The sequence below is a fragment of the Poecilia latipinna genome, unplaced genomic scaffold (genome assembly GCF_001443285.1).
Source record: "Poecilia latipinna isolate Pla-1442-1.1 unplaced genomic scaffold, P_latipinna-1.0 Scaffold713, whole genome shotgun sequence".
Classification (NCBI taxonomy): domain Eukaryota; kingdom Metazoa; phylum Chordata; class Actinopteri; order Cyprinodontiformes; family Poeciliidae; genus Poecilia; species Poecilia latipinna.
The window spans coordinates 321,245-344,921 of NW_015113329.1; the positions used below are offsets into that span (position 1 = coordinate 321,245).

The window sequence follows — 23,677 nt, forward strand, 5'->3', positions numbered from 1 at the left end:
AATGAAGCAGAGGTGCATGCTACACCTTGCCTCCTACTTGTAAGTTATACATCACTTTTCTTCATGTTTAAATTTGGGTCACTCTAACTAAAAATATTTTCATATCTGTGAGTATGTAAAGAAGCATTGTAGATCATTTCAAGACAATATTTTTTTATAATTTATATGCTAAAACTGTGTTGTTGTTTTTTGTTTGTTTGTTGCCTCATTCTAATGTGATGATATGCAGTTGATTACAAAATAATTATCACAGTCAATTTTTTTACTTTATTACTGACTAACAGCAACAGGAGATGGATGCAAGATCATTTCATGGACAAAAGGTGCATGGTTCCTAAGTTGAGGTCATTCCTGATGAAAACATGAGGATCCACTGTATAACCATTATTTCATTGTTTGTTTATTATGACTTCAGTCCCAAAGAGTGATAAACTGGTTATCAATGAACAAATGGCCCCATTCAAAGGCAGGCAAAGACTGAAGCAATACCTGCCAAACCCAAAAATATGGGTCTGCAGGGTACTTTGTATGACTGGTGCAGATGGTGTTCCTTACAACCTATACAGGGCGAGCCGTGCAGCCACCAAATCTACCAGATATGGGAGCTGGTGGAAATGTTGTCCTTTGTTTGGCTCAAATTCTAACAAAGAATCAGAACTACAAACTCTTAAAAAAAAGAACCTGCAGTCTTAAGTCCTGTCACTGATGTGAATCTGGTTGCTACAACCCATAGATAATAAGATAAACAGATGGTGAGTCCCAGGTACGCCAATAATGAAGTGCCAAAAATGTGATACACTCTTTCACATCAGCAGGCAATTCCTTCCTGATGTTTAACATATAATAGGGAAAAAGACTGATTTCAACATCCTGAGTGATTCTAGCTCTGCCAAACATTATATATGTACAAACACACAAATGCTTGTTTTAGTAAGTTGCTTAAATGTATCATTCATTAATGACAGTTTGTTGTTTATTTTATGTTTGGTGAATTGGAACCATGCCTGACTTGTTTTTGTTAAAAAAAAAGTTTTTATATGAATACATTTTTTGTTTTTAAGTTGTATTTCATTTCTCATAATCATTGTAGAAAACTTGGCGTTTTAGACCCCTTGTAGCGCAATGTTGCCCTGAGGCAGCAAACCCAAATCCGGTTCCAGGAGGTGTCAGGGTCCGATTTTATGATTGATATGTAATCAGGGGCCACCAAGCTCCCAAAAGAATGCAGGAAAATATTTTTTCCCCCCAAAAAATTAAAAGTCATACCATAGAGTGTTAAAAACATTACTAGTTGCGTTTTAAATAATTTCTCGCACCACTGACTCTGTTCTTGCAGATCGGCGCTGCCTACGTTAAAAACATTACTAGTTGCGTTTTAAATCATTCTTGCACCACTGACTCCGTTCTTGCAGATTGGCACTGCCTACGTTAAAAACATTACTAGTTGCGTTTTAAATCATTTCTCGCACCACTGTTGCCTTTCTTGTGGATCAATACGCAAAAGTGAAGAACCCTTTTGAGTTTTCTCTCTCTTTCTCTCTCTTTCTGTCTGACTAACCCGGTGCCAGTTCAGGATGTTGAGTTGGCTGAAAAACACATCAATCAGTCAGTCAGTCAAACACCCAAACAGTCCAGATGGTGCGTTACAAACCAAAAAGACACTCACTCAACAATGCATCCAATATCACTGACAGCCACTTGTCACCACAAAATTATGATATAACGACGTTTTTTTTTTTGTTTTTTTTTCCTGACTGGTTAAAGCCTGATGTTGGTTACAGGAAAATTTAAAGTCCAGTGTTTGCTTGTCATATTTTTTCAAGGTTCATTGTCCACAATTTATTGTTTTCACTTTTAATAAGTCTTGTTTGTTGCTTTTGACAGAGTTTACAATATTTTTTTTTTTACAACAACCTCGCAACAACAGAGCAGGAAAGAAATACATCCGTATAAACGCAGCCTACATGTAGAATCTTACAAATGGGACGACAGAAACTTTATTGAAAACTCAGAGTAACTAACCTCGAAACGAGTATGCGCACAGTTCATTGTGCATCTCTAAGAGGTGTGTTTGAGTGTGAAAGTCCACGTGTAAGCTGTATACAAGCGTGTACACGTGGACCTACTGAGTCATAAGAGTTGTAGCCGTGACAGTAGCAGATTAGGGCGCATTATATAACTGCTACCTTTTTTTGTTGGTGGGGACCTTTGTCCATGCCGTCAGAGTAAGACGGGGGGGTGGGGTTTGGGAAGGAATGGTGATCCTGAGATTTGCTGGCATGTTCTATGGATTGCTCTGATTTGTGGGATCGGTTTGTGAGCGTAATCTACTGATTCAGTGACACACTAATCTGGTTGTGACTTTTAATGCAGCACATTCGTGCAGCGGTGTTAGTGTGCATGTTGCCGTTAAAGGGCCCTCACACAGAGTCACGCTGAACTGCTGATCCAGTCTGATTCGGGCTGCACAGCCAGTTGTTGTTTTGCCCTGACTGACATTACATTAGCCTGTGTTTACACACAGGAAGGTCTGTGTCTGTGGCCTTAAAAAAAAAAAACTGGTTTTTGTTTGGTTCTGCACTTCTGCAGGGGTGGAGCCTGCTTCAAGAGCTGCCAGCTCCCACAGTCGGCCTCTCCGTCTGCACACTGTAGAACTGATCTCAAACTCCATCTTTCACCAAAGCCTACTCAGAAAGCAGGTCGAGCAAGGTTAACTGTACGCCTTTACAGGTACCTTGTGTGTGTGTGAGTTCACTTAAGGTGCATTAGTGAGAGTAAATCTGTCGACTTACTCACCGGCCGGTCCTGCTCATCAAGCTCACACACCCTTCCAGTGAATGTTTCAAGCTTCATAAAGGTGCAGAGGCCAAAGAAGACTTCATGTAGGGGCATGTAGATCAAGTTACTGGTTTTACCACTGTATAGCTTTGCCACCGGGTCATGAAATATTAAATGCAGGCTCAAAATACTTGCAAAACACAATTTAGATCTCAGAGCGAAGAGTGTGGCTTACTAGGAAATTCTGTTTTTGAGGGAAAATATTTTTCTGTTTTGTAAATATCTTTTTATTTTCTACTTTGATCCTCACTGGCGGGCTTGTCTTTTTATCGGCAAGGACAAGATTAGGATCCGTCCCTAAACACACATTTCCACACTTATAGAAACAGGATACTTCAAGTCCCAGAGTACCAAAGGCTGCTGTTTGCGTATCTGAGTAAAACAGTCCTGACATGTTTGGAGCTGTAGGCTACTTAAGCTGACTCAGTTTGTACAGACTCACAGTCAGCTCTCTCAAAAATTACAGTTTCTGTTTATTTATTTATTTATTTTTTTGTTCACTTGCTTCTCATATTTAATGAAAAGTGTAAATTACTATGATAATCAAAATGTTTACCCTTGTGCATCTGTTATGTATTTCCATTTTTTTAGTGAATTGATTACAAATGAATGAATTTGTTTTAGGACAAATTCTTTCATCCTCCAGGTTATATTTAAAAACATAACTTGGATGCCTCGACCTAGCATGAAAGCTCAATCCAGCTTCTCTTGCGAAGCCACTTATCTGTCGCAGTTTCTGCCCTCCTGCCTCTTGTTGCAGTGGTGCATTATAGCTAGAGGAGTGGTCCAGCAGAGATATCAGGTGTGTCAGGAAAACACTCTTGTCAGGAGGCTCTTATTGCGAGAACATGCACTCTGCTGCACTCAGGTTTGTAACAGGTATTTAAAGTTGCGTCTGTAATTGAAGGTTATCCTTGCGCACAGCTGTGTATTTGTACTATGGTAAATATTTTTTACCTCCCAACAACATCAACTTACTCATTGTTCCCAAATGGCAAAAGCTTATTGCAAAGTAAGAGCTGTTTGTCCTGGCTGCTCTGAAGCCCTCTTCCCCCTCCTTTAATAGATAGCAGCAAAGGTCTGGAGTCCTTACAGTTGCTATGGCAACATCTGTGTCTGCTTGCTGACATTTGACCTGCCATGATTGTCAGATGCATTATTCTGAGGGTCATAATGAGGATTAGTGGAGATAACCCGTGGACTGTGGCTTTAAGGCTGTAAACTCACTAACCCACATCCTGGTAATGAGGTTAACCTGCTCAGATCCTCCAGCTCTTAGTGGACCAGCTAGCAAAGGTTTTATGACACAAGAGATGACCCAGCTGAAGAGTACGCACGTTTCTCTTGGAAAGATACCTTTTGAGGAGTCGCATGTCATTAGGTCTTTCAAATATGCACAGCATCATGCGAGAGGACTCATTCCCGTTCTGCTTCCAGAAAGTAAATATTCAGTTTGGATAAAAATATATATTTTCAGTTTTGATGTCCTCGTAAACTTTCACACAGCTGCATTTTATGTGAACGGTTTTGCCATGTGTGGTTGCATGGTTGTTGACGTGCAAGGTCAAAAAAAGCTGCAATGGGAAGGCGAGCATTAAAGATGAACAACACAGCAGAGAAAGAAAGTATTCTGGTTTCTTCCATTTGCATTCATTTCCTTGAAAAAATTGTTTTAACCTCGGAATAAAGACAAGACTTCAGGATCAATTTGATGTTTCGCACCAGGATAAAGGTAAAAAGAATAAAATAAAATGCTCCCATAGATCTGTTGGAGCGGAGTTACTTCAAACATCACTTGAATTGTGATTTCTGTAGTTTTGTTGCTGTTTACTGCAGTGATAAAGTAATCCTTTTCCTTATCTATGGATGCCACTCATATTCACAGTCTAAATAAATATGTTGGTAGAGCAGCCACTTAAGGAAAAGATAGGGAAAATCTAGTTACAAGTGTCGGCCAGTGTGAGCTTCTCCTCTACAAAAATCCTCTCCAAATATGCAAGTAGGACAATGGAAGTGAGCTAAGGGCACAGATTCACATCCTTTTCTATTCTTTTGATTACATAAATGTGTGGGACAGCAGCAAGTCAAGGAAGTAGGGGACATTTGTGAATTATATGTAAGAGGCGCTGCCAATATCTTAACATGGACTACTTAAGATGACAAAATTCATTTAGCCAGTAGTTTGACTTCATCTCTTCTTGAGCACAGAAACTCTTTTTTTCTTGTAAATTCCTCCAAGTTGATTAAATACAAATTAATTCTGTAAACAGCAGACAGTGGATAAGTCACTCTTTGTCCCTTGTGTTATGTCAAAATACCTACAACGCCTTGAAAATATTTTCATACCCCTTTAACATCATACTACATGCATCATACATGGTCAAAGTATTGAGTTATTGTAAAGTTGAACAACATGTAGAGGATATATCATGTCCCATAAATGGCTTGTAGAGGACATTAATAACTTTATTTGTGACAGAAAACTACCACTGCTCAACTCTACACCTGGTGGTGATGTTTCAGTTGTTGACTGTTTATTCTATGACTGTATTTTTGTGTTTTCATGATGTATAAAGCACTTTGAACTGCCTTGTCGCTGAAATGTGCTATACAAGTAAACTTGATTGATTGATTGATTGATTGTTCTGTCAAAATAAAAATAAAGATAGATTGATTTGTGAAGTTTTACTGCATTAAATGTGAGAAAGTTTTAGTGCTCTGTTCAATGCACCTTCACCTGAGTTTTAAAATAACCATGTTAGTGTTTATCTTACTGCCTTATTTTTAAGTTGTGCACGATATTTGCTCAACTTTGATTGCATTATCCTACCACTACGTCACTGTGAGTCTCTGTCGGGTCCTGGATGTTGGGAGCTTTGAAGTCCCTGGATAAGCTTTGAAGTCGTGCCACTTGGTTTCTCTGGGTGAAAAGAAATCCTGACTTTGCCCCCTAAAAAGAAATGCCACTCAAATCCTGCCATGGGCTCCAAATGGCCTCCTTTTGGAAAACCCGGAGAACTTAACAAAACAATTTCAACCTGGCTGCAACCTGAAATACAAATTACCATTTTGCATCCTTATTGTGCTATTTTTGTGTGATTTTGTTTTTGCAAAAATGCCATCCTCAGATTTATTAAAAAAATATATAACTTTGAAGTTTATTTTCTATATGTCCACTTTATCTCTCAGCTCAGTCTGTCAGGGACTGCAGTCTCTCTTTCATGTTCTCTCCACACATGTGGATTTGCATGCATGACCGCACGTGTGTATTCGTCGCAGTTCATAAACTCGTGCATTCACGGTCATACAGCCAACACGCTTATTCAGCACATTTCAAAAGCAGTAACTTGGGTACAGCTGTAAGTTGAACTTTTCCTTCCTGGTTGCAGGAGGATCTGAGGGATCCATCCTGCTCAGTGTTTATATGTTTAAATGTGAATTTGTGTTTCCGCCACTTTTTCTCTGTTAGCCATTTTTTAAGGTGCAGCACATCACTAACAGTACAACTTCAGAGTTTAGGTTTTTAGATCGTTACTGTGCTTTTCTGGTCTTTAATTATTAATCAGGAGGTACAGACACTACTTCAAAATGCTCAAAGGAGAATTTTAGGCAGAAATTAAAATATAAAGATGAAATAATGTTAGGCCAGGAGGCTACAGCAATGTCAGCAATCATTACTCGAGAGAAACACAAAAGAAGAACATTTTGAGCGTGGCTGCTCTCAAAACTATGTAGCTTTGTTTATTTTTTAATTTTCTAAAAATGCCTAGCATTATGAACAGGAGGAAGCTTACCAGACATGTTTAATCCTTTGTCAATAAGTGGAAAATGTGGAATAAAATCAAACTTTTGAACTCAGTTTTTACTTTTTAATTCCTACCCCCAAAAAATAACAAATCAACTACATCATTAAAGGCCAACAAAGACTGAGACTTTCCTGTCCACGACCTTTGCTTTCAGTCTGGTAGAATCACTCTAATTATGAGTCGGGTTCTGGTTCTGCTGGAGATTTCTTCCTGTTTAAGGGGAGTTTTTCCTCTCCACTGGTACAGTGCTACATGCATGCTCAATATGAGGGCTTGGTGCAAAGTCAATGACATAATAACACTATCCACATGAGGACTAAATGCTGCAACTCAGTGACTCGATGCCACCTGATAGGTTTCGATAGACAGAAAATATTTTACTAATTTAAATATTAACTTGAACTTTAGTGCGTTGTTTGATAACTAGCAAAAGTTGGAATGACTGTAATATAACTTATTGTCACTGACTTAGTTCATGCAAACAGATGTGTTTTACTCACTTTGACTATGTGAAACTTCTTGTCAAGACTTCAACAAACATCAGAAAAGCATTATTTCTTATTGTTTGCTAAGGAATTTCAACAATAATACCAGACAATACCAAACAATTGGTTGTTTATACACACACGTTTTTTAAATTAAATTCAGTGGTGTTTCTTTTTTATCTTTTTCAGTGAAGTAAGATGCTCGTGCTAAGCATACCAAAGTGCACAAGACCTTTAGCTGTTTTTCCCATCAATTAAATTCATTTAGTAGAGAAAATGCTTCTATTTGTGTGTGGCACAAGAAAGCACAGAGTGATACTCCTAACCCTTAATGTGAACATTAACTCTAACCACAACCATGAGTGTTTGGAGAAAGGCAAAAGAGTTTGAAATAGCTTTAATTAGATTTGGCATTTTAGCCTGCACTCATTGAAACACCAACACAAATCAACCAAAATCAAAATTAAGGATGAGGGTTTTTTTCTTTTTCCACCATAATGATTCTGGACCTTCACAGATCCAGTGCTAGAGATGGTTCTCACTGGTTGTATAAAATTATTGGTTTGGTTTTGCACAGCCAGGGAGCCCATAAACTTCTACTAAACATTTGATCCTTGCTCTGATGTAATCTGAGTTTCTGCAGAGCATCAGGACACTGTCAGACATCATCGTTGTTATCCTTAATTCACTTTAAACAGGTCTTACAATGAGCAGGTTGGTTGTTACATGCTGTTTTACGCACTGTGAATGTTCTTCACATAACTTTACATTACCTCTATTGGGTTTTGGATTGTTGTAAACTGGCAGCATTGCAAAGAGAGTTTATAACAACATTTAAAATAGTACTTACTAACACCACCGGGCCATAATAAAGCAGTTAACAGTTGAAAATAGGGATTGAAACTACAGCTGTAAGTTGAACTTCTATCTCAGAGTAACTATTGCGATTTTGAAGGATTAAAGATGGTTGACTTTTGTTGTTCTAGTCCTAATCTATTATTTATTGCATTAGAGTTAAAACTCAGTGTTTATGTGTATTTTGTGCATGGATTTTTCCTTTTTGTTCACAAAAAAGGAACTAACTCGAATGTTGTAAGCCCACCTCCGGCCACTGTTGCAGAAGAACCAAGAGGTTTGTTGGAGAGCAGAAAGCATTATTGAGACCAAGATACACAGCAGGCAGAATGCAAATAAAGTTGTGGAAAGGATTAAAAGCAGGAAGTAGGGGCACTTCACCAGTGGAAATTAATAGAATTGGTGTTTATCAAACATTAGCATCAGCATAGCTTTAGCAACAGTCTGAAGTAAAAACCCTTAATGTATACTTAAAACTTCAGCACTAAAAAAAAGCTACTCACAACTGTTTTTGGCTTATCACCTCTTGCAGATTGGTTGATCATATCTCACCAGTCTTGAGACAAAATTCCTTTTTTTGTTTGGTTGCAAATAACTCAGACTAAAGATTCAGTCACATTCCATGCAACCTGCACATGTGGCTGATGTGCGCACGTCTTGAACCATTCCCTCATCTTTTGGACAGACTGTTGTGGAGAAAGTGACCTGATGTCCTCTTTATGCAGTTGGCTCCCACAGTGTGGGCTTAGGGTGTGGTGTTGAGTGTTGCATATTTCATTTCAAAAATCGTATTGTAGTTACATAATACGGTCTCGTGAGGTGGAACTAAGAGCAGGAATGCTTTCTATCCCTAAAATAGCCCCACTCCTGGGCACTGAGCTAATCAGACAGGAACTCCGTTTGTCTGTTTCTGTTTTTGTTTATGTGCTGTGGGTGTGTTTGTAGACAAAGGGGAGAGCATGTACAGGAATGTTCGGAAAGTCACAGAGAGGGCTTTAAGTCACAGTCTGAGTCTGTGGATGCAATCATGTGTCCTTCATCACAGACAACACGAATTTTGATTTTAAGGTCACAATCTTTTTCACTCAAGATTAACTTGTTATTCTCTGAATGTGTTGGTTTTTGGACTTTGACCTGCACACAGAGGCGTTTAAATATATGTGATTGGTTGAATGGGGGCACATGATGAGCAGCATGATGGCAGGTCCAAGCTTTCCCCTTTTTTCTGTAGCTGCCTGCACTCATTTTATTTGCAATAAACATAGAAAAACACAGAAACATCCCTGCCCTGGATTCTAACACTTGCTTTTTCTGCACGTGACTCTGAACTCAGAGGGTTCAGACTTATAGTTTTACACAAACGGGAAGAACAAAAAATTAGCCCATAATCGAGGGCGAAGTATTTCAATGCAAATGGGAGACACATTTACATTAAAATCTACAGTAATGATTATAATGACCAAGTTTGGCAACGTTCCCGTTTGGCCTAGACCCGCCACTGGGCCGGTTTCCAGTAGGTCAGCTGCTACATGTTTTATGACTTTCTGTGCTTCACTTGCCATGCTTGTGTACCATAACTTATGGTGATTAATGTCTAGATTTCTTATTCTTAATGCAAGCTTGGCTGTTGATTAAAGGGAAGAAATATGTGGAAGCCTTAAAGAGATCAAGTTGGTTTATTGTTGCATAACAAATTGGACAAACTGTGTCGTGCGCGCTTACTGGGTTTTAAACATGTTTTACTGTTTAGTGAAAAGAGATATGTATTTTAAAACATTTTTAAATAAGTGTAGGATGTACCGATCAGAGGTTTATGGGTGATTTTTAATTTCTACTTTCTAAAAAGCTATGAACTGCCACCACATGTGTCTTTTGCATTCCTTGTTCATGTTTGTGATTTTGTACTTCTATCATGTTTGAAATAAAACAATGGTTGATTGATTTCATTTTACAACTTAAACATGTTACATTAGTGCTTAGAATAAAAAGGCATTCTACATTAACATAACTTAAACATCTTAAACATGTAGTTTCTTACCTACTCTCCTAAATGTTCAAAAAGGCAGGCAGAAGTCGAAAGGTTTTAAAGATAAAGGAGATCAACTTTTCTGTATGTTATTCATCCCTCCTGTTATCTCCTTGAAGTCCTGCTCTCCCTCGTTCTCTTGCAGCCTGAACGAGGTGCAAACATGTTTAAATTTTGTAGGAATACCAAAAATATCTTTTGATGTATTAGGTGATGGACTGTGTTAAATCAGAGCTGCCCTGGGTATCACAGTAGACAGGCCATAATGAAATATCAACCTGTGGTATTGAAAGTTCTTACACAACCTCATCTTTTGACAACATCACTTTTTGTCATCTATTTTGCACAGTACATTCAGTCCTTTTAAAGTGACAGACCTTTTAGTGGTTTACTAATATATATGTAACTGCTGTCGTATTTTTTATTTTTTTTTTAAAGAACGACTGTCGTAAAGGTGTGCTTTAACTTAAAGGTGCACTGTTATGGACTGACGCAACACTGGTTCAGCTTTTAAAGCTTAGGTGACTTGTTTAAACCCTTGAATGATTCACAGATCTGTCCTGAAATCAACCCGGAAGCCTGAAGGAAAATATGACTTAACGTACGGATGTTGTTGTGTAAAAGTCTGAGAAACACTTTGACTAATAGTAACTTGGGAACAGTTGGTAGGTGTTTGTTTTAGTCAGGCTTGGGTTGTCATTTGGGTTGGTGCAACTTGCCTGCAATGTCAAACCTGTTGGGCTACCTGTCAAAGCAGAGTTCAGTTGTAACTGCTGTAATTATTAACCCCGGGAAGAGCCGTAACGTGCAGTATGTGTTTCTGATTGGGACGTTAAGATTTCTCACTAACAGAAAAACAGGTAATAATCTTCTTTATGATTTTGGCTACATGTTTCTTTGTGTTGTGACTTGAGCTTAAACACTGAATCTTGTGTCTTGCGTGTTTCTATGATAAGATACTAACCCATACAGTATGGGATGAATGCAGTGCATGCCTTACAGTGTTTACCAGAGTTTCATACTTCAGGATGGTTTCGATGTGAGTTCAAGATCTTCTGGTGTTGGTAGTATTGTAAATTCTGAATCTTTTTTTTTTGCATGAATCAGTCTTCCAGTTAAGGAAAGTTGTAAAATTGTTGTTTTACTGTATGTTTCTGTCACTGACATTACAGACAAAAAGTTATTTTGTGTTGAAAAAGTGTCCTCCAGGACGTGTGTGCGCTTGAAACTGTTTACCCTACAGATGAGCTTGTTTTTATGTTTGGGTCAGTGTGGCTCAGCACCTGGGGATCTATGTCATAATTCACTTAGTTGTGCTGCCTGCATGTCACCTCGCTGCCATGGTACTCACCGGCATCAGGTTTCAAAAAATGTTTGCTATGAAACCACACATGTGTTCAGCCATGCGGTGCAGGAGGTTGAGTCTGATAAGTTGAAGTGTAACCGACGAACTGAGGACCAAGACAAAAACAGTCCAACAGGTATCAGAAGTTACCTGTTCAAATCTATGTTGATAATGAAATAAATGTGCAAAAACCATATTTTAGCCAAACCGTATCATTTTGGTCTGGTTATTATTAAATGATCCGCTGTGTTTATTGCAAATGTCATAAAGCTTTTACTGCTCAGCTAGCACTATCTCTTCCTCCACAGTGTAGCACATGGCTGAGTCTGGCTGCTGGAGTGTTAATGACGAGCGCTGGCTCTGACTGCACTTCAGGCTCCTTTGTCCTGGCGTGACCCTGACTTCTTGGCCTCATCGCCGTGTTGAAAAGGAGGGATTTGTTCACCCTATTGGAGCTTTTTTTTTATTTAACTGCAGCTTCTACTCTGAGAATTCTTTAGGGCGATGACAAAGATAAAGGGGGGATTTTGTTTTTGTTTGCGAGATGCGTCCTGTGCACATTTTACTTTATGGAATCGCTTAAAAGCAGCAAGTGAAAGTAAAACTGGCTTCCAGCCGATAAAACAGACTGCAGTGCTTCCTCATTACAGATCCTGCACTAAAAAAAAATCCACTGAGTGTGTAAAATGACGGAGACGATCTGTAGTGATGCTGGCTTTTTCTGCAAAGAATAAGTCTGGAGAAAAACATTCATGCTCTGTAGAATAAAATTTTGTTTAGAGAGGAAAAGATTTATTCTACAGAGTGTATTTTTAAATAGCATTTGTAAAGTTTTACAGCTAAAATTTTTAGCTGGAGTATCTTTTCCCCTGCAACATTTTTATTGATTCTTCTAGATGGTAAATCCAGCCAGAATTTAAAGATGTGAAGTTTAACTGAACAGCAAATGTTAAAAGAAGATTTAAATTGGCCAAATAATATTTAAAGCGACTTTATTTGATTGTTTTCCACTACCTCATGTCTTGAGGACAAACCTAATGTAGCGATGTATTAATCTAGTTGACATTTTTCATATATTTTTTTTATATATTAAAAAAAAAACAAACAAAAAAAAGTTTGTTTTATATAATCTCAAGTGATGAAGCTACACCAAGATCTTCATCTAGTTAAAAGTTTACTTAGTAGGCAGACTGTGTGTCTTGATAGGAAAATATTAGAATCATTCAGCCAGAGATTGAAATTGGAAAGCAGGTATGAAAAAAAAAAAATCAAAATTTTTTTCCAGTTTTTTTGAGTTTAATAAAACTAGATGACACTTTGGAACTTATGCTATAATGGCATTAATGGGAATAATATTGAAATTGTTTCAATTTATATTAGATTCAAAACTGCCAATGCTATCAACCTGCACATTTTTATCTTATAAATGATTGGCAGATATGACCTTGAAAAAAAATCGGAAATCAGTATTATCCAGAAAAAAAAAAACATATCAGTGGGTCGCCAGTTTAAAGTAAAGTCTAGTAGTTTTTGTACTCCAAGGTGCGGACATTTTTTTTTTTTTTTTTACTTTTTTGTTCTTTTGTTTATTTATTTATTTTGTAAAGTGCGCTTTAAGATTGCCCATATTGTTAATATGAGCTCTCTAAATAAGCAGAAAGCAGGATTTGGGATGTCAGCTGATTTGAAACGAATCTAAAAGAAACAACTCAAGCATCAAAAAAAATCAGGGGTCAATATTTCAGCTGCGAGTGGTTTTGTGTGATCCAGATCCAGCAGCGTCCGCTCCACAGCTTTCCTGTCGTCTCTGTGCGTAGGGCTGGAGTAAAAGCCCACATAGGGGATCCTTTGTTTAGGGAGAGTCTAGGCATGGAAGATAATTTACAAGCTTCTGAGGTCCCCATCCCATTGGCTGATGATGCTCTGTCTGCATCTGCAAAAGGCATCCCATATGTGTGCGTGTCTATATATATGTGTGTGTGGAGCGAGGGGAGACCGACCACGCTGCCATAGCCGCACTTTGCCACAGCTGCTCACGGTCACCTTAGTCATGACTCCCGGGTGTTTGCCCCATGGACAGCAACTGTAGCCTGCCTTTTTGTTGAGTCTGGAGGAAGCCGTAGCAAGATGGCCACCGGTACCTTTTAGGAGTATCCAGCCTTAAACCTGAGGGGCTTTCTCTGCTGAGGACAGATGAGGTAAAAAGCAGCTAGGGCTTCTCACCCTGAGGCGCTTTGTCTCGCTGCAGATGAGCCGCCTGCAAAGGAGCTGCTCTGTTGTCTGTTTTTGTCACCCAGGGATCAGCTGACAGCAGTGCTCTGCTTGGAAGCTGGTGTTGTTGTTTTGACTCCTGCTAAATCACTCAGGACTTTTTCTGTGCTATCCGGGGAAGTTTTATTATCAAAGCACAAACTGTTTTAAAATTTTTCCATTTTTTTTTTTTTTTTTTTTGATGTTTATAGGCTCTTGAATTTCTGAAGAGCACCCCTCACTTCCTCTTTTCACGCTGGGATTGTTGTGGTCAGCAGTATTTTTGCACGTGCTCTTTTCAGCTACTTAGCGAGATACAATAAATTAAAGCTTACGTTGCCAACGGTTGTAACTTGGCAAGCCATACTTCTTTGACTGGTGTACTAATAATGCTATTACTTTGCGGTTTGTCGAGAATGTCTTTTTGTTACTGATGTCAGCCATACCTGCATAATTTCACAGCTGCCTCTGTGCAGACCTCCTGACCCTCTGATGTTTTTAGACACCTGAATAAGGCTCTTTGTTGCTGTTTTTGGGGTTGTTATGTGGAGTATTCGACTATGTGACACCCCGCTCAGCCAGACAGGAAACACTTACTGAATGAATGAAGGAAATTCTCACGTGTTCAGAGAAACGCACATGAAACACTATGCTGTAAGCCAGGAAGGAAGCATGCTTTTTCATTGTTTCACTCTTAGTGTTGTAAAGTGACAGCTCCAGCAGTGTGATCTCTGCGCAGCCACAAAGTAAGGAAGACGAGGACAGCTGAATGTGAGTTTTTTAATTTAAGATGTTTGCCTTTCCCAGTAAATTGGTTGAATTTGTCTTTACGCTGTTCTTTTGCAAATGGAAACAAACTCGTGCAAACCTGCTCGAAGACACATGACTCTCTTGAGACACTCTGGCTTGTTAGCAATCACAAAGTGGTCACGCTTTCGTTGCTTGTTAAGCCTCTAAATGCATATTTGTGTGCACGAGCTTCTCGTCCTTAGCTGCTCTTGCCTGCGTTAGTCATTCCCTTAAAAGGAGCGTATTGGCATTTTTACAACTTTTTGTATTGGGTTGTGTTTTTGGCACGCAGCTCATGTAGTTGCATTAATTTCCACCGAGAAATACTTTCAAAAGCAAACACAAGACAGTTGAGAATACAGCAGATTTACTTGTAACACCACAATTTGATATCAATGCATGAGACGATGGCCGTCAGAAACAGAAGTAGTAACCGCAGACTTTCCAGCTTGTATTTAAGTTGACGGTGAAGATTTATGTGGTGATCTGTTCACATCAGGAGAAATGTTGTCTGAAAACAATAGATTGGAGACATACAACATGAGAACCCACGCAGGGATAAAAAAAAAGTGCTTTATGAAGAGACCAGTCTGCCTGTAAAATACTAGTATCAAATGACTGCTTGTAACCAAAATTGTAATTCATAATTTTAAAACTCTACTCAGTTCTGGACAGCATTGTTACTTTGACATGAAAAGAAATGCATGGCCAAGTTGCCCCCAACAACTCCCACCAGAATAGCGCACTTTATATTAATGAAATTTTAAAGCATCATTCCAAGGTGTCGCCTTTCATGCTGCTCACACTCTCTTTGTCCATCTAAAGTAAACCTGTTCCAGCTGAAGCTAATAATTGTTGCTAAATATGCGAGTGGACTGTTTACGACTGTTTAAGACGTATTGTGCTAACAGTGGACAGATATACAGTAAAACCTACTGTAAAAGAAAGCATTGCATTGCTCTGGTTGAGGCTTTCCTAATATCACTCTACAACTAATTACATTAAGAGAAATTATCTGAGGTTCTAGGTTGGTAATAAATGCAGTACACTCGCTCAGAGATAATGTAAATTAACCTCCATGTTCAAAGCAAAGAGGGGAGTTTTAAGCAACACATTTGAGTGCATTCTCCTCATAAAAGATGTTTGCCCGATCGATTAGCTATACGTGGTGATTGAGCATCGCCCTTTTTAATGCCATCCTGGGCAACCGCCCATATGGCCAAACATATTAGAAGCCACCACTCCTTGAGCTATGCAGCAGTGTTTTTAACTGCGTTTAGAAATTTTACAAAATATTCCTGGAAAAAATTCCATGTCCTTTTTACATCTGTGTGTCATCATAGATATATGGTGCTCACATCCTGCTTCTACAAGAGGAGGATATAAAAGCTTTTTTGGGATCAAAATAATGTATTACTATGGAAAACAATGCAATGGCTGATTATGATTGATTTATATTTCATACTTTTAATATTTATGATTTAATGAACCTGTAATACAATGATATTTGCCATTTACAAATCAGGGCACCTCTGATGTTAGCCCACTGAAATTACTGTATGACTGGCTCAGCGCTTGGACTAATAAAAAAAAAATCTAACAAGAATGTGTTTGCTTCTCAAACAGAGTAATACTTCAGAGTAAGAGTTACTTCAGACACCCTGAGGCAGCTCAGCACAGAAACACAGTTCTAACACATCACAGATCCAACTCTCCCTCCAGAGACCCAGTGGCTAAATGAGAACACATGACTCCTCATTTACATCCTCCATTTGGCTCTCTGTAATCATAAAGCTTAATATAAGATAATGAAAAGCAGCAGCTCTGCTCTGATGTCGTTTTAAGATTATAAAAAGTCCGATGCGTGAATTGTTGCATGTGCATGCATTATGACACGTGTGAGGCTGCTGCAGTGCTGGGAGAAAGCCAGAGCTGCTTTGTCATTGAAAACAGCAAGTTGTGACACCCTAGCTCTTCCTCCTCCTTTTCTTGTTGTGTGCCTTTTTTCTGCACGTTCATGGGCGTCCTCAAAGCATCAAACTGTCTTCAATTTTTATTATTGTTCAATAGGAATAGATGTCATCTGCAACACAATTTGGTCAGCCAGCAAAAAAAAAAAAAAAAATATATATATATATATATATATATATATATATATATATATATATATATATATATATATATATATATATATATATATATATCATTACAGAAACATAGGCCTGTCATTACAGCAATTTTGCTGGCCAATAAATTGTCCCAGAAATTGTTGTGATAAAAATAATGTTTTGAAAGCATTTTCAAGTAATACAATGACAATGTCATAATAATACAACTTCACCCTCTCAAAGATAAATCTACCTTAATTGTGTAAATAAGCCATAACACTGGCGCTGGAAGATATTTTAAATATCCCAAAAAAAGTAAATAAATAACTAAAATGACCAAGAATAATAACATGAAAATGGAAATAAAAACCACACACAACTAAAATCATAAATGAAATTGATTACGAGGTAGAAAATGTAAATTATTGAAATGGAAATGATCAAACTCACTTCAATTTATCATGGGATTAACTGATGTCTTACTGATATAGATGTAGACACTCCTTCTTGACTTCAGATATTAGTGTTGTCCTTTGTTCTATCAACGTCGCTCTTTATTATAATCATAACCAATAAAACCTAAACAATTCTGATTGTTCACTTTCAATATAGAGACACATTTAGTGGAGATAAACACAGTAATGGGAAACATACAGTGATCAGGCGTAACTTCATAACCACTGACAGGTAAAGTAAATATTCCCAATGATCCTTCATCATGAGGAGATAATTATATGTCCATATGAGACAACAAGTAAACATTTGCCTTTAGAATTGATGTTAAAAACAAATGGCCAAACATAAGGAGTTGGGTGAGTTTGGCAGGGGCCAAAATGTGATGGAGCCAATGACTGGGTCAGAGCATCTCTAAATCTGCAGCTCTTGTTGGGTGTTTTCCCAGTCAGCCATGGCCAGTATCTGTCTGTCTGTTTTCCACGGAAGGAATTGATGAATTGGCAGCCAAGACTCACTGATGCACTGGGGGCGTGAAAGCTGGCCCGCTCCGCCAGACAAGCTGCTGCAGCTAAAACTGCAATAAAGGTTAATGCTGTTTCTGACAGAAAGGTGTCAGAACGTACTGTGCATTTCAATGTGTTACAGACCAATTAAGGCTACACATGGCCACAATTTTATTTCTTGGTCTGTTTATATACGACTTGTTGTAAAACACAGACGACACTGAAACTTCATCTGCACTTGAATGTGTCCGTTTTGGAGCAGAGTGAAAAATCTTTTGGTCAGCAACCTTCGTAACACTGTAGACGGCAACAACGGTGTTCAAGCAGTTTCCAGTTTATGACAGATTGGATCCTTAGTGGTTTCTCAGCATCCGAACCAATTTCCTGACATCCGAGGGGGACGTTTGGGTCATGTTGTTAAAACTTACACAGACGCTGGTGTTCCTAGAAGAAAAAAATACTCCGAAACATAGATCCAAGGATGTTTTAAAAAGACCAGATCGACTTCTGGAACGGACTTCCAAAGCCCTAACCTCGATTCTAATGAAAGTTTGGGCTCTATGCCTGAAGCAGGACAGCATGTGGTTTAATGAGTGAACTCCACCAATTCAAATTCATCTTTAAACGTCTAACAATAATATTGCATTCAAGCCCATGGAGAGTGAATGTAAGCTTTTACAGTGAATATTCATCTGAACGCATGGCGACCCTGAAGTGATCACATGTGGGACATCACAAGGCTCAATTCTTTGTACACCACATGCCTCCATAAAACAAAACACACTGTGTACATCACAAACAGGACATTTCTGAGTTGCTTACAGCAGGCCAGCTTTATGTTCAGATGATAGCGCTGTTCATGATATATAGCTAAAAATCTCTTTGACTTCTTTTTGGATCCACTGCAATACAGTAAAAGCGCCCCACTGTTGTAATAGAGCATCAGAGTCAACTTGACCCAGATGGAAAAATGTTGATAAAAAACATAATTATGTGGTCAGCACATGTGTTTCCTATTTGTTCTGTTAGTTCAAAGGCGTCTGGTTTGTATTGAGAGGCTGTAAGGCTGGTGTGCATATCTCCCTCTCCAAACAGTTCTAAATCAGTGACCGTGGAGTTTAATGAGAGTTTATGCCAGGTAAAAAAGTGATGAAGAACATAACCCGCGCACCCCTGCTGTCCTGCTAGTTCATTAGCTTGAACATGGGGCTTACAAAACTGTGTACGACACAGGTTATGATATTACACTGTAACCTCCAGTTATAAATTCTATCTGCAGCTTAGCTTTAGCACATTATTGGTGCTTTTCAAAAAGTTTTGTTTCCTGCTGCATGTTTAGTCATACTTCCCTTGCTGAAGGATGCAGATCTGAATCTTATATAAAGGCCTGTGCTGTTTCAAGCCATGTCACATTTTCAGGCCTGAGTCAAGAGGATGAGAAACAAGAAATATTTGTACAAAACTCTCAACAATATTTAGTCCACATTTTTAGAATAAAAATATGTCTGCCTTGGTCCTAAGATAACATCTAGAACAACACAAAACCTCCACAGACACTATAAAATGGGGAAATGATTGTTTGCATGTAGTCACAGATTACGTTGAGTGTGTGTTTGCCTTGGCTTTTGGTGGGCAATCAATGTGCATTGGTACTTTGGACCTTTGGAGTACTGTTACACTTTTTGTCGTCAATAGTCTTGAATGATGTGAAAAGCTGCACTGCACCACTCACATGACTGTATGCACATGGGCTGACATAGTCTGTGTGAATGGCTGCGTAAATTTGCACATTTTTATGGCATGCTCAAGGAAACACCTCTGTGTAAAGCGTCAAACACAACTTGTGCATGCATGCTGCACACATGAACTCAGCGAACCTCAGATAGCAGCGATGTCATGAGGTGCGGGTGTTTTTAAAATGTTTACTTAGTAGCTCTTGGCTACCTCAGGGTCAGTACCTCTCTCTGCACTCTGCAGGATACCTGAATCTTCACCTCAGCTGTGGACAAATGCTTTTAAATATCCAGCTTCACAAAAGTGTTCATTCATCTCAAAACCTGAAATGTATCTGCATCTAGAAACTGACGTTTTGGCCTATTTTCGTTTGCAAAATAGTTCGAGCTCAAGCAAGAGATTTTGTGGATTTTGTTTCAGTTTTCACGTCTTTGTAAGTCTGGATATGACTGAGCCAATCTAGCACAAGAATATGATTTGATGCTTTGAAATTCACACTGTATTTTTACTCATGCTAAATCACTGATTTCTGCCAGAGATCGTTGAGTCAGCTTTCTTCTTCATGTTTCTCCTCTGCTTCTCAGGTGGCTCCTGAAATCGGCTCAATAAATGGCAAAGGCAAGGAACAGATGGATGATACCTACATGGCAGCGGAGGAGGACGAGGAGGAGGATGACCACATACCTCACACTCAATCTCCCGTCATTGTCCAGCCCTTCGCCAACCACAGTGGAAAGCCAGCACTTATTAAAAGAGAGTCAGAGATGGATTTGACCAATTCTGCACTTCATCGCCACATATGCTCTTCTGTGACTCATCAGAATGGTTCTGATGGGAGTCTTACAAAGCCTAACGGTGCTAATATGACCAATGGGTCTCAGTCTGATCTGAAATCAGCATGTAAAAGGACTTCAATGGCATCGGAGCTTCAAAGGACTATTATTGCCACAATCCCAAAAGACAACTCAGAGAACGGGCCAAAGGCGTCTCCAGATGATGTGTCACTTCCACTAAAGAAGATCAAACTGGAAGAGCCGTGGCTGTGGATCACTGAGCAGACTACCACGCAGCTGACTAGGCAAGACGACGATATGTGCGAAGATCCTCTGTCGATGTTGGCAGCAGTTGTCTGCCTGTCCGTCACAGAGAGGAAGGGACTAGAGGAGAAACTTCTCGGTACACGTTCTTCCATTCTGTGCTCCATTAAGACAGAACCGCCAGATTTGCACTTTGTCAAAACAGAAAAAGATGAGTTGAAGAAAAGCACTCCTGCTAATTTGCAAAGGACTCCCCAACCCATCAAAAGTGAACCTCCTCAAAGTGTCCTGTTACCCAGTGTGCAGTCCTTGGCGGAGAGGAGAAACCTTAGTTTTGATCAGGCTATTGCTATCGAGGCCTTGACTCAATTGGCGGTAATACCACAAAGCCCCTCAGGTCCCATTAAAGCTGAAAGTAATGGTGAACACCCCATTTCCTCCAGTTCCCCAGGTTTCCACACAAATCCTGCACAGCAAGCAGCTAAACGTGCATCAGCCATCCACTACAACAAAGTCTCGGTCATCAGCTCACCGCTACACCAGACTTCAGTGATACGCCCTCCTGTGGCCAGGCAGGGGAATGTCATTCAGTGCTCCAGAAGGCTGAGCTCTGACACAAAGCCTTCTGTCGAAGAAATGCCCTCAAACTGCAGGGGGACAAACCAGAGTCAGTCTCCTTATGTCATCCATTCACAGTGTAGCTATAAGGACTCCAGCAGGGGTCATGAGCGGTTAGGAGAGGACAGGGAAAGGTGCGTCATTAAAATGAGGAGGAACAGGGACGAGGAAGAAGTGGCAGCTCAGCTGGCGGATCTGGCCTTCATCATCCAGGCGCGGCACAATCAACAGTCCGACAACGGCCCCCCTAAGGGAACACCTGTTTCAGCTATAAAGTACAACTACAAATCCCAGCAAAGCCCCTGTCAGAAAAAGCCTCCCTTAAAAAAGACCAAAACTACGCCGTCCAAGCCCAGGAAGAGGAAAAGCGATGGATTACAGGAGGGAGCGAGTCGTAGGACCGGGCAGGGTGGGGAGACGCCTCACAGGAGCCGAGGCCAGAATGGTCTCCCACACGGGAAATCGAGTCGTCAACCCAAGAACAATTTCTTTTTGCCGTTGGCTCAAATTGATTTGAAGAAATACTTGGCTGAGGCTCAAGAAGGAAGGAGGCAACTGATCCATCAAAGTAACATTCACAATACAAGTTTGTCTCAGAATCCCAACAATCTGTTCACCACGAACCACACTGGTGCTGGAGAAAACCACCAGTGGTCGCTTCCTAATGGTCTGCCTCTCCCACACAATCAATGCAATGGTTTCGTTGCGGGACCAGCAGAGAGCCACGTGTTATCTCAGGTAGCGCCGCCTGCTGGCGAGCTTCAGCACGGCACTCATCCTATCGCCAGCCCTGCAAAACCAGCTTTTACTAGCAACGTCAATGGGTTCCGTGTTCTGAGCAACGGCTTCTCAGGGCCTCCTGACTCCCCTCCTCCAAGCCAACAGAACTACTATAAGCTAGAGACGTCCGGGTCCGTCACTGTCCTGTCCACAGCGACTGACGGGGCTCACCCTGTAGAGTCCACTCCAACCAGGAATGGTGTCAACAGCTTTCTGGAGTCTCCGATGAGTTTCCTGGATACCCCCATCAAGAACCTGCTCAGTACACCTTCCAAAAAACTGGCAGATCTTCCTTCCTGTCACTGTGTGGGTGAGTTAGCTCTGCTTTGTATCATTCACAACATAATGGAACTCATTAAAGGAATAGTAAAGTTGTGGAATAAGAAGTACAACAAATTCACATTGGCCTTAAAATGTCTGTATATCACATAAGACAGGTTTAAGAATATAGGAGAACATAAATGCTCAAGGTGGCGACAATATCTGTATCAATTGCAGTTACCGACAATTTCCTGACTCATCTCTTTCTTTTTCAGTCTTTCTAATTTGCTCACTACTCTCTGTGAGGTTAAGCATTTCAGCCACTAAAAATGTCCATTTGACGTGGAAAACAAAGCCATTTAAAGACCAATCAACAGGCCAAATATATTTGGCTAGCAGAGTGCCCTACTAAATATTTCTTCCAGTCAGTTGCTTTGTGATTGCACTTTTATAAACAGTATTACTGTAGTTCAAGGGGTGTGAATTTTGCAATTTACACTTCGTCCATATTAATACTGTGTTTCTCTGCCATGTTTGGATCTGCATGAACACTTTTGAATGCTGAATTCGTGTCTTTAGCCATAAGGTGTCTGTTTTTTCCACAGACCAAGTTATTGAAAAGGAGGAAGGCCCTTACTACACTCACCTTGGGGCAGGACCCAACGTTGCCGCCGTAAGGGAAATGATGGAAAACAGGTACATTGAATTGCTTTACCGAAACTTTGAGAACCTCCCGGTCACAAGAAGTAAACAGCTATGTTACAACTACTCTGAATAAGAAGGAAGTTTGGTTAAGGTATTTTAACACTCGCTCTAAGTGTCACGCTACAACACATGTGCACAAAAACACAGAAACACACAGCGTGCTGAAACAAGAAACCGTAAAGCTGAGACCAGGGGGCCATAAGCTTAGGTGACAGCTTGTTTCAAAGGTCCTTGGCTCCATCACTGTCCAAGTTACAGCACGTTCTTACTGGAACAATAATAAATAATTACAATGTTGAGAGAATTTATAGTAGCCGATAGAGTCAGGATGCAGGGAGAGGATGTGTAAACTAATGTAAGAAGTATCAGTTTAATGAAGTGTGGTTAATGTGGTCTGACCCCCAGACGAGACCTACTGTGGCGACAAATAGAAACTATGCGAAGCCAGGTGCTAGGAATGAAAAGGTTTAATATAACCGTAATTACATTTCTTAGTTGGTTTTACTGTATTAAAATGAAATTACCATTAAAACCAAATCAGTTATCTCTGGTGTTAAAGACTCAGATGATATATTTACCTCTCAGGAGCACTGAGCGTTAAATGTTGCTGGTTTTTGGATTTTTTATTTTTTTTTAACTGCACAAAAAAGGGTTTCTGTCTTGTTTTATGATGTCTTATTTTCCTTACTTCAAAAAGGAAATAACATGACTTCTTCTCTGCAAGTAGTTGCCTATTTGCATTATGCTAAGTGAGGTTACTGTTAGCACTAAAATTACAAGCGTGGATTGTGGGTTTTGTCTGCCAACTAACTTTCTGACTAATAAAGGGCAGATTTTAAATTTGTTAATATTGGGATATTATATTACCAATATTACTACTACTAATGATCATAATAATGGTTATGATCATTACGTTTAAGCTATTGACTTCAGTCAAAGCATATTAAATATTATTCCATATCCTATTTTCAAAAAGATAAACATTGAACCTTCTTAAAAATACAGTGTTTTTTGCAATTATAAAGTTGTGTTTATTTTCTTTGATTTGCCACGTCAGACCAATAATACAGCAGCATTTTTA

At 39.5% G+C, this 23,677-nt stretch overlaps 1 protein-coding gene across 1 annotated transcript in view; it reads left to right on the top strand.

Annotated features, from left to right (window-relative positions):
* The window catches only part of LOC106955188 (methylcytosine dioxygenase TET1), a 36,612-nt gene that overhangs the window by 7,325 nt on the left and 5,610 nt on the right, over nt 1–23,677 (top strand). Inside the window, exons 2-3 of the mRNA XM_015045207.1 lie at nt 19,780–21,940; nt 22,497–22,587. Of these exons, the coding sequence (XP_014900693.1) occupies nt 19,780–21,940; nt 22,497–22,587 (2,252 nt within the window). The remainder of the gene's footprint in view (nt 1–19,779; nt 21,941–22,496; nt 22,588–23,677) is intronic.